General features: G+C 43.0%; 1 protein-coding gene and 1 long non-coding RNA gene across 2 annotated transcripts; one reads left to right on the top strand and one right to left on the bottom strand.

Annotated features, from left to right (window-relative positions):
• Window positions 1–1,891: 1,891 nt before the first annotated feature.
• Window positions 1,892–5,306, top strand: PEX12 (peroxisomal biogenesis factor 12). Its single transcript, XM_006756410.2, has 3 exons — window positions 1,892–2,637; window positions 2,978–3,531; window positions 4,318–5,306. Exons 1-3 carry the CDS (start codon window positions 2,512–2,514, stop codon window positions 4,715–4,717), a joined length of 1,080 nt encoding a protein of 359 aa, XP_006756473.1. The 5' UTR covers window positions 1,892–2,511; the 3' UTR covers window positions 4,718–5,306.
• A 1,253-nt stretch (window positions 5,307–6,559) lies between these two features.
• On the bottom strand, window positions 6,560–9,383 carry LOC107181938. Its single transcript, XR_001512654.1, has 2 exons — window positions 8,465–9,383; window positions 6,560–6,718 (listed from the first exon to the last, which is right to left on the bottom strand). It is a non-coding gene; the product is annotated as an uncharacterized LOC107181938 (long non-coding RNA).
• Between the last annotated feature and the right edge of the window lie 2,590 nt (window positions 9,384–11,973).

Consider the following 11,973-nt stretch of genomic DNA (forward strand, 5'->3'; position numbering starts at 1 on the left):
CCGGGGACCCTTTAGTCCGCAGGCCGGCGCTCTATCCACTGAGCCAAACCGGTTTCGGCAATAAAGTATATTTTTTAAAAATATGGAGAGAGCGAGAGAGGCTGGGGCAGAAGCTGAGGAAACCAAATTTGGAAAGGGATCAAGAATGAGTAATCAGAGGCAGAAGGAAAAGCAGGCAGTCATGTTTCAGGGTGCGTTTATAATTTCATGAAAGTAGGAAGTATATCAATCTGTTCACTCTTTCATTTCTGAGGCCTACCTCCCCTCCCCAGAATTTGTTGAATGAATGAGTGGTCAATAATATCAATTGCTATAGACTCCTTCCCGTGGCCCTTAGTGCCTGCATAGATGGTTTGGTTCCTGCCTACCTCTCTAATATCATTTTATGCCTCTGTCACTCCTCATTCTCCATATTCCCCTTTTGCTCGCTATTGTAACACTCAAATATGCCAAGTTCTTTCCCACCTTAGGGCCTCCACAATACTTCTCCTGCCTAATATTCTTCCTGCCCAACTCCTCACATGGCTGGCTCATAATTTGGTCTCAGTTTAAGTGCACTCTCCTCAGAAAGGCATTCCCTGATTACCCTGGGTCCCCTCCTATCCCATCCCTCTTATTCAATTTGTAAATTATATATTATTTTCCTCCCCAACTAGACTGTAAATTCCATTATAGTGTAGATACTATGTATGTTTTGTTGTTTTTTAATCCTCACCCGAGGATATTTTTCCATTGACTTTTTTTTAGAGAGAGTGGAAGAGGGAGAGAGAAATATTAATGTGAAACACATCGATTGGTTGCCTCCTGCATGTTGTTTGCTTGAGGAAAGCTTGTATATAACAGCTACCATTGATCAAGCACCTAACCTGTACCAGGTACTTTATAGATACATGTCTAGTCTTTAAGCTCTGTAAGGTAAAAATCTTTATCAATGTGCCTTTTTAGCAGGCATTTTGGTAAAGAACACCTTTTAGAAGTATAATTAAGGTTAACTTGCAAGATTATTGCTTTCTATTCAAATAACCAAAGCCAAACGTTGTTTCTGAGGGTTCTCATTATGCAAAGCAGTTATCTATCTATATACCCTAAGGTTCTCTGGGCAGTGAATAATACCTTCTATATTCTACCTATTTAGCCCAGAGGTCAGAGAGGAGTTCTGGAGAGAGAGGACAGGTCGAACTTGAACTTTTATCCAAATTCAATAAACCTGCATTAGCAATGCAAATGAGGCAAAGTTGCATAACAGCACTTTGCAAACCGTAAGGTAAATGACACCAACTTTGGTACACAATGAAAAGTGCCTTTTCTGTCACGCTTCCCCAGTTCCTGTGGTGGAACTTACCAGGATTCCTTCGACTTAGCACTCTTATAGCTAATAGGACACACCCTCCCGTGTACAAAGATAGGAATCGTTTTTATCTAGGGTAGAAAGTAATTAGGAGTTTATGCTAGAATACAACCAAACGTATAAGACTATGGTAAACTACCAGCTTGGACGAAATGTAATAACAAAACTCCCAAATTTTGAGGTCTCACAGGAACCATTCTCATCCTAATCATTTTATCAAATCTTTCCCAAAAGGCGCACAATATAAATTCACCATCACACCTGCTGCACCCGCACTTGAGAGCCTTTCCACTTCCGCATTCCCTTCATCCCTCCGCTCCCAGCTCCACCGCCCGCGGGACCAAGTTCCGGCGGCGCCAGAGGTGGGCGCCCCAAACATCTGGTCAAAAACACCTCTGCAGAGACTCAGACCTCTGGTTTCCCACCGAGACGGCCCGCGAACCCAACTACCTAAAGCGAACAAACACTTCTCTCTAATGGAATCGCCCAGCGCCCTTTCATTCCCGCGGGGGCGGAAGCGGAAGTGCTCGTGGGTCATAGCGTTTTCTAGTTCCGGTTTCGGGGCCGCGTTCGGGGCTAGAGCGCCTCTCCGCCGCCGCAGTTGCCCACCGCCGGCGGCTTCTATTTCCGGGTGCGGCTCCTGTCCTAAAGCGGAGACCTCCCGTCCAACGTGGCGTCGTGGGTCCTTCGCGCCTCGCCTGGGGTCAGCGCGCAAGGACGGGCGCGGGCGGGGCTGGAGCCGGGCCTCGGGTGCCGGCCCGCTCGAGCACCTCTGATTTCCCAGGACAGGCCGGCTTTTGAGCCCTCGCGATTGGAAGCCGCCGATCCGCAGCTTCCACGACTGCAGCTGGAGAGGACAGACCTCCTGGCCCCTGCCTCTCCCCCATGGTCACGCTCTGCCCTGTGAGGTGCAGCATTTGCAAGTCACCCCTTCCCCACACGGCACTTCCACCCACGTCCTGCCTTAACTTCCTTCTTCCTTGAGACCCGTCCCCTCTGCCTCCAGAAGTGGTCTTTTCTCTCCCAGTTCCTGTAAAAATTGGGAATTAGGAGTTTCGGATATCCTGCAGAAAGATTGCTTTTAAGACTGAGTGCCCATTGGATACCCCAAACAAGTTCATGCTTACTAGGGGCAAAGTGAAACCCAGTGCACGCAGAAAACTATGGCCGAGCACGGGGCTCACATCACAGCTGCTTCTGGGGTGGATGACCAGCCATCCATCTTTGAGGTGGTAGCACAGGACAGTTTAATGACAGCAGTGAGACCTGCTCTTCAGCATGTGGTCAAGGTACGGTATTAATTCTTTAAATGGTTTTAGGGACGACTGGGTAAAAACCAAACCAATAATTTGAGTTTATCTCGGAGCCTAGGTTTGAAATTACCAATTAGCACATAATCCATATCCTATTATTCATATAACTTAACGGTTATTGAACCCCTGTTAGGTGTAGAGCCCTGTAATGAATGCCCAGCACTGCAGGAAGGATAGGGTAAGCCCCAAAAGTAGTGATCTCTTTAATCTCAAAGTGTAGAATTTAGAGGGTATGGGGGTGAGGGGAATGCAAACATAAGGCATAGTAGCTGTGAAATGGAATGCATTTCATTTATTAGTATCTACTTCACTTTAGGTTCTTGCAGAATCAAACCCTGCCCACTACGGCTTCTTTTGGAGGTGGTTTGATGAAATCTTTGCCCTGCTGGATCTTCTGCTCCAGCAGCATTATCTGTCTAAAACCAGTGCCTCATTTTCTGAAAACTTTTACGGCTTAAAGCGGATTGTCACGGGGGACACACACAAGCTTCAGAGACTGGCCAGTGCTGGTCTCCCCAAGAAGCAGCTCTGGAAGTCCATTATGTTCCTGGTTCTTCTTCCCTATCTGAAAGTGAAGCTGGAGAAGCTGGTTTCTAGCCTGAGAGAAGAGGATGAATATTCTATCCATCCCCCTTCTTCCCGCTGGAAACAATTTTACAGAGCCTTCCTGGCAGCCTACCCATTTGTTAACATGGCCTGGGAAGGCTGGTTTCTTGTACAACAACTTCGATACATCCTAGGAAAAGCTCAGCATCACTCACCACTACTTAGTCTGGCTGGAGTCCGGCTGGGTCGACTTACAGTTCAGGACATACAAGCCCTGGAGCACAAAGCAGCTGAAGCCAGCATGATGCAGCAACCAGCCAGGAGGTAAGGCTTAACATTTCCCCCAAATCTTTGATGAACAGATTCTAAAATCTTACTTTAATTTTATGAAATCACCTCCTTCAGTCCACATTGAGGTTTTTTTAATAAAATCATAGAAAAATTCTGTGTTCATAAAACAAGGATTGCCATCCTGGTAAGCAACCTCATCAAAACTACTACACTTGCTATGGCCAGGCCCTGAGCTAGGTGTTTGTTTTATATGCATTATCCCAATCCGCATCACAACTCATTTATTAGTCCCATTTAACGACTGAGGAAACTAAGCCCTAGCAGCTAAGTACCTTGTCAAGGCCACACAGCTAGAAGGTGGCAGAACTGAGATTCAAGGCAGATCAACACAATTCTCGACTGCTCTGAACCACAATGCTATCCTGTTGTAGTTAGTGTTCATGTTCTCCTACAAGTTTAAATATATATTCCTCAATGCTGCTAAGTTAATTTTTTTAAGTGAGCTGTTTCTTTTTCTGGATATACTATCTTGCACACATACACAAAAAGCTCTATATAATCAATGTCTCACTAATTTCTTCTCAACACACAACAAAACCCTCGTCTTTAAAAACAAAGCTTTGCTCCTAGGCTCCTAAAATACTGTCAGTCAGAAAGAGGGAATCATTTAGAATACAACCTTAAGGAGACAATGCCAGTCATTCCCCAAACTGAATTGGTGTTTCTGATGAAAAGTGTGAGAACTCCGTTTATATTAGTTACTCTGCAATTGTACCTAAATAGTTTCTCCTTTTGCCTTCTTGTTCTATTTCCCAACAGTATTAGTGAGAAGATCAAGTCAACTCTGAAAAAAGCTGTGGGGGGTGTTGCCTTATCCCTCTCTACTGGCCTGTCTGTCGGTGTATTCTTCCTGCAATTCCTTGAGTGGTGGTACTCATCAGAAAATCAAGAAACCATCAAATCACTGACTGCCCTGCCTACTCCACCACCACCTGTACACCTAGACTACAATTCTGATTCTCCCCTGTTACCCAAAATGAAGACTGTGTGCCCACTGTGTCGTAAAACCCGGGTGAATGATACTGTTCTTGCCACCTCTGGCTATGTGTTTTGCTATCGCTGTGTGTTTAGTTATGTGAGGACTCACCAGGCTTGTCCCATCACAGGTTATCCAACAGAAGTACAACACCTAATTAAACTGTACTCCCCTGACAACTGAAAGGGATTAGCATCTTACCTCGAAGGAAAATCATTGCCCAGAAGGCCACAGGGCTGTTTTTCAGCATGGTACAACGGCATTATTTGGTACTTCTTAGCCTCAATTCATAATTATATGAATTTTTAAAAATTACATGGATTTCTTTAAAAGGATATACCCATGGATTTAACCTTCTAACCTGCTCTCGAGGCCCCAATTTAAAGTTAACCAAGCTGATTAGAGTAAGAGAATTGAGGGTCAGTATAGAAGTGGATAAAAGAGGATAATCAGTATAGAAGCTTTTCCTTAAAGAACAAAGAGGTATAGAAGCTCTCAGGAAAAACCCATGTTAGACCTCAAAGTGGGTGAAGGGGAAGCAGACCTTGTATTTAGAAAAGTTTTCATTTGCCGATGAGGAAGAGGTTTTATCAGTTTACAATGTGAAAAGTGGGCTTACTCTTGAAAAACAATAGCTCCTTCTATATACTGTGACCCATTTGTTATGTAATGTCTGCTGTAATTTATCAACTTTTAAAGATTTCTTTATGAGTCTTTCTTGGGAAACTGGTTAAAGGAAAAGTAAGGTGAAGTGTATATATAGATTTTGGTGAGAAAGCAAAGCTAATAAGCAATGAAGAGATGAAGTAAAGCCTAGGTGGTGTGGCTCAGTGGTTGAGCATCAACATATGCACCAAGAGGTCACCGGTTCATTTCCCAGTCAGGGCACATGCCTGGGTTGTAGGCTCAAGTCCCCAGTGAGGGGCATGCAGCAAGCAGCCAATCTCTTTTATCAATGTTTCTATCTCTCCCTCTGTCTTCCTCTCTCTAAAATCAATAAATATTAAAAAAAGATGAAGTAAAATACTCATCTATGTGTAAAGAAAGGCTCTTTTAATAAGCCCTTTCTCCTTGCTAGTACGCGTTTGCTAAGCTGGCCCTAACTGGTTTGGCTCAGTGGATAGAGCATCAGTCTGCGGACTGAAGGGTCCCAGGTTCGATTCCGGTCAAGGGCATGTACCTTGGTTGCGGGTACATCCCCAGTGGGGAGTGTGCAGGAGGCAGCTGATCCATGTTTCTGACTCTATCTCTCTCCCTTCCTCTCTGTAAAAAGTCAATAAAATATATTTAAAAAAGAGTTTGCTACACTGGCATGAATAATTCTGGCTATTACTAAAGTTTCTATGAAACTCTTAAATACATTTCAAGAATAAATGTTTTTTGGCAAAAAACTGTTCCATGTGGTCATGATTATACAAAAACTGAAAGATTACTTGAGGTGTTTAAATTTTTCATTCAGACAACCTTTGACTTTTGGGGGTATTTTTGTATTAACATTTTGTGGGGGTTTTTGCTAATCCAATAATTGGGGGGGAAAGTCCTTTAGTCCAACAGCAAGAATTCAGCATTCAGCCTTGTTCGAAATATCTTGTATTAGAAAGACTACAAAAACACTTTAAGTTGCCTATGTAGAAAAATTCATGCCTGGATTGGCAAATTGATGAAAAAATATGGGCTAAAAAACTCATAACTAGATGAGGAAGGATGAAAGTAATTTGTAGGTGCCTCTGCTGATAGGCGTTTCCCAGTATTTTAACTCATTTTAGCAATTCAAAGGACAAACATTCTCTAATAGCACCAAAGTAATAAAACTAAATTCTGAAATGGAACATCCTATGGATTTTAAAATATTAACACTTTTATGTATCACTACAGGCCCAATGCATGAAATTTGTGCAAGGGACTCGGCCCTCGAAGCCAAGGTGGCTTGCCTCAGCTTCATCCGGAAGGTCGTCTGAAAGGCCATCCGGTCTAATTAGCATATTATGCTTTTATTATTATAGATAAAAAGAGTATAGGGGATAGTTGCAAGAATTCTTGTTAAATAGCAAGGTTTTACCAAAGCAAGTATCAATTTCAAAAACATTTTTAATATAATAAGTCAATAAGAGAACGGAACCAGATTCAGGACTGAAATAATGTAGTACTCCATGAAGGTATCAAAGCCAGAGTTTTCACCTCAACCTAAGAAGAAAAACAAAGTATCAGTAAAATTCAAACAAATACCAAAGAAATACTCATATACATAATAAAACCAGTATCCAAATATGCTAGAACATACCAATGTGGGAAAACCATAACCAGACTCAGCTCAGAGAGAAGATTAAGTGATCACACCCTGGTCAGAGCCAACAGTGAAGCAATGGCAATACCAGGTCAGACTATACTTCACTCATCATCGCATCATTGCATTTCACCACCTTGTATTATCTAAAAGTATTTTCACTCGCTATTTTCACTTCTAAAAAAACTTAGGTTTACCCATGAACAAAATAAAGCCTCCTTTTTAGATAAGTTTAAATTGCAACCATCTTATCTTCCACTATGCTTTGGTTTAAGTAACTCTACTGTACAAAAATGCAAATTTGAACAAGTTTTGTTTGGGGGAGCTTTTTTGTTTTTGAAATACAGGTGTGTGGGTAAGCACTTACAGTTTTAAAAAAAAAAAACAACTTTTTTTTTAATGAGCTCAAACACAATGCAAGATAAAATTTCAGATGCCTGCAAAAGGGTTTAGAGACAAGTTCTTAAGCAAAAGCTTTAGAAAGGATTTTTATACTAAATTCTCTTTTATTATTATAGATAAAAAGAGTATAGGGGATAGTTGCAAGAATTCTTGTTAAATAGCAAGGTTTTACCAAAGCAAGTATCAATTTCAAAAACATTTTTAATATAATAAGTCATTTAAAATATATTTAAATGGAACTCCTCCAGTTCATTTAAAATATATTTTGATTTACAATCATGCTGCACATAAAGATAAAAACTGGTCATAAATTTGTTATACCAGGATCTTCTATCTTAAGAGTCCAAGACCCAGAGAGGCTATGATTTGCCTAAGGTCCATAGCAAATTAACATCAGCTGGAAGGACAACTGAGGTCTGATTACCAGATTTATATTTTTCCACTATCAGCTAAATATAAGGTTTAATTTCATTTTCCTCCAGGGCATGAGCAAGATAAAGGAAAAAAGGGAAAGCCTGGATAATTCACGACCTGAACAATTAATTTCTGAATGAAAAGGCTGACTGCATTTCATTTATTCTAAATGGCACCTGGTGATACACAATCATTGACGTGGAAAAGAGCTAGGATCACATGTCACCCTTTCCAGCCTTTCAGCATGGTATTGACAGTATCTAACAATTCTGGAGACCCCACATGCTTCAGCCATCTATAAGTATCAATAGGTTGATTTTCCATAAAACTGACAATCGGTCTGTGTTTGCCATTTAGCAACTAAACTCCACAAAGAGAGGGAAACTAACAAAGTGTCTGTTTTACAGGGGTTATGCTTGAGCCTTTATCTCATCATCCTCTACACAAAGATACTTTCCTAATTTTTTTCCTTAGTACCCTACGCCATCCGGGATGCTTCCCCGCCCCTTTCAATGTGGAGAGCGCCTAATTACAGTTTTAAAACCTTACTCAAATGTAATCTTCTCTCTCTGTTACGTGGTCCCTAACTCCTCAGTCATCCATCCCCTCCTCTGAGTCCCCCCGCCCCAACACGCATCAAACGCCATTTATTCACGATCCCCACCTACCCCATCACAGGGTTCCTAAAGAACCAGGACTGTGTCTTACTGGCCTTTGCATCCATTGCACTCAGAATGGTGCATAGGAAGCGGCTCAATAAACTCAGTCAATGCACGACCCTCCCTACTAAATCCTAAACTGCTAGATTAGAAAGGCATCAGCCGACTTACCTCCAACGCGTCACGTAGGTAAGGACCACATCACAAGCATCTCTAAACCCTCCTCCTGCATCCCCCGCCCCCTTCTACCTCATGGCGCTCTGCACGGCGCCCGGCGCAGGATAACCAGTGCTTACACACAGGGGACCGTCAAAAATAACGGTCCAAACCCCACCAACTCCAAGGAAGACAGAGAAGCCGTCCTTGTGGGGAAAGTCGAGTAAGGCCGGAGCCAGGAGTCCTAAGCCCCATTTGAAAAATCCTAAAATTCCTACGCCCTAGACTCCCAGGAGGCTTGCCCAGCCGGCGAAGGCTCACGGTGCCGACTGCCGGCCTCCCAGCCCTCCCTCCAGGACAACAGCTCCCGCTTCCCACCGGCCTCCGCCTCCAGGGTCCGCCGGCATCCCACCACCCACTGCGGCCTCTGCCAGACAACCAATCCCGCGGCGGCCAGCGGGTCATGTGCAAGGAGCAACCAATCGGAGGGCGAGGCGAACGTCAGGGGTGGCGCGGGCCGGGGGGCGGAACCCCCTTTTCCGTCACTTAGTTTCCTGGCGGCTCCATCTTCAGGGTTGGGGCAGGCGTTTTACAACAGACTCGGAGGAGTTCTCGCCCGCTCTCGGACCTCAGGACGACGGTTATCCCGGTGGTTTCGTCGGAGGCAGTTGTGCCCTGGGTTTCCGTTTCGGGGAAGAACTATTGATGGAGCGAACCAACATTGTTTATTGCACTTGTCCGCCTGGCCGCGTGAGGGCTAGGGGTTGGGATGGACTTGGATGAATGTGCCCCTCTCTGTCCAGAGCGACCTTCCTGGCTGGTCGGGCTCTTGGATGCTTCCTAAGTAAACAAGAGGTGCCGCAAGAAAAGTGCAGCTAAATATCAAAGAAGTGTGAAGGAGAGCAGGAAAGACTTCCCGGAAGAGATGGCATTAAATCTGGGTCTTGAAAGATGGGGTGGGGGTGGGGGGTGGTTGAGAATTAGGAGATTCTGGGAGAAGGAATAATTACCGAATTAAATCTCATGTATGGGGGGAGCTGACCAAATTTGAAGTTGAAACGTGTAGTGTTTCTCAAAAATTGGTGAGTTAGCAACACCAGGAGGAAACAACAATATAAATGTCCTCCATCAAAAACATCACACAAAAAATAAAAACGCCTGGGGTAAACCCAGACTTAACTGAATCAGATTTCTGGGGTGGAGCCCAAGCATGCATATTTTTAGTGAGAGCCCCAAGGGTGATCCTGAGTCACACCAAAGTTTGAAAACCAATGATAGTGTTAAAGAAGGAGGATGGTAGGAAAGTTGAAAAACGGGTTAAGACTTTGTTAAGGATGGTGTTTGCTGGCTGCTTAGATTAGACTACTCTGGAGAATGATTTAAAGATTGAGGTCCCAAGAAGACAGGTGATCAGAGCTGTACTTGAGAAAAATCAGCATGCGACTGTGTTTTTCAATTAATTGAAGGAAGCTATTGAAAGGGATTGCAATGGTTCAGGTGAGAACTAATAAGAGCCTAAATTAGGGCTGTGGTAGTGGAAATGGAGATAAGCAGCATGAGGGTTGTGATGAGTGTTGGACAGGGGTGGGTAGAAGGACATGAAAAAATAAAAAGGAAGAATGGAGAAAAACGGAGGGTCTTCTGTACCAGACCTACCAAGGAACTCCATTGTACCTTAAAGATTGGAGGTTAGACAGTGAAGAGACTGTGCCTTGCCCTGGCTGGGTGGCTCAATTAATTGAAGCATGGTTCCATACACCAAAAGGCTTTAGGTTTGATTCCCAGTTGGGGCATGTATCTAGGTTGTGCGTTCGATCCCTGACCACCTATGGAAGGCAATTGAGCAATAGCTCTCTCTTCCTCTCTCCTGTTCTCTACAGTCTTTGAATTATCTCTGTGAATGAATTTAGGAGGGAGGTTGGTATTTGTATTAGTTATGGCTGTGCAATAACTATGCTGATAAATTGAAATTTGTAGTGAATAAATATATCTGAAATAAATTGAGACTCTACGGTAGTTCGTAGCCAATTGTGAACAGAATGGCCAGCTCACTTTCCCAAGACCTAGGAAAAGCACTGTGCAAGCTAATGATTTCAGATTATTTTGTAGCGTGGACAGTTGATGTGAGATCCTCCCTGGAGTGATAACCTGTAACTATTTATAGCCAGGGGACCTGACTAAGGAACTCTGAAGAAGTAAGAGAAACTCTTTGCTCATCTTTCACATGTTTCCCTCCTTCTGATTTGGTCCCTTATAGTGCATTGAAGAAGAATACGGAAACCACAATCTGGCTCCTGGCTCTCCTGTCCAAATAATGTTCTTCCTGTGGACCGGGAAGAAAAGGGGGAGATACTTAGGTAGAGTTCTGATTTTGAAGACTCCAAAACATGAAGGCAGAATCCCAAAGGCGAAAGGCAGTGGAAGGAGCAGGAACATTTGTATTAGATAAACCTGGCTTTGAACTCCATCTCTTCCATGTAATCTCAATTTCTTCTTAAAAGCTCCCACCTTGTACCAAAATGCACATGTCCAGTAAAGAATGGTCATTTTTATCTTTCTAAAAGGAAAGGGAGATTGCAATGTGAGTGTGAGGCTGGGAATTAAGGTTGATGGTAGAACTAAAAGACTGAATTTAGAAGTGAAGTTAATGAAAATCAGTTGAAGTTGAGGCTGAGGGCAGGCTTTTAGAGTTTATGGTGCTACTGTGCTGATTATAGTATCCATTCCGCCTCCTATCCTGAAACTATATTCAGCCAACATATATAAAGGGTAATGCCAGCAAAGCAGAACTTCATAGAAATGTAACCTCAGTTAAAAATAAAAAAAACAAGACAACCTAGGGATGTCCAGAAACCTATTTAAGAATGTCATTTCATCATAAACACATTGAAGTGGAAGCACAGAATTGTTTGATGCTTCAATTTAGAAGGAGATGCGTATATTAGTTTTCTGAAGCCGCTATGACACATTACCACAAACTTGGTTGCTTAAAAAGCAGAAATTTATTTTCTCACAGCTATGAGTCTGACACCAGTTTATTGGTCAGAAATCAAGATGTTGGCAGGGCTGTGCTCCCTAGGACCGAGATGGGGAGCTGTAAGGAATTATTCATTTCTGCCTCTTCCAGCTTTCAGTGGCTGCCCCATTTCTTGTGGCCACAGCAATCTCTGTCTATTGGTCAGACACTGCCTCCTCCCCTTTTGTGTGTATCAAATCTCTCTCTGCCTCACTTATAAGAACAATTGTAATTGGATTTAGGGCCCACCTAGATAATCCAGGATAATCTCCCCATCCCAAAATTCTTATTTAGTCACATCTACAAAGACCATTTTTTCACATAAGGTAACATTTGCAGGTTTATAATAACAATAACGATAACAAGAATTGGTGGCTATTATACAACCTAGTTCAAGAAGCTCTATCCAGTTTAACCAGTGCCTCCAAGTGAGATAGCTGTCGTCTTTTTTTTTTTTTTTTTAACTATAAAACAACTCATTCACCCTAGCTGGTTTGGCTCAGGGGAT

Source organism: Myotis davidii, unplaced genomic scaffold (genome assembly GCF_000327345.1).
Source record: "Myotis davidii unplaced genomic scaffold, ASM32734v1 scaffold574, whole genome shotgun sequence".
In the NCBI taxonomy this organism is placed as follows: domain Eukaryota; kingdom Metazoa; phylum Chordata; class Mammalia; order Chiroptera; family Vespertilionidae; genus Myotis; species Myotis davidii.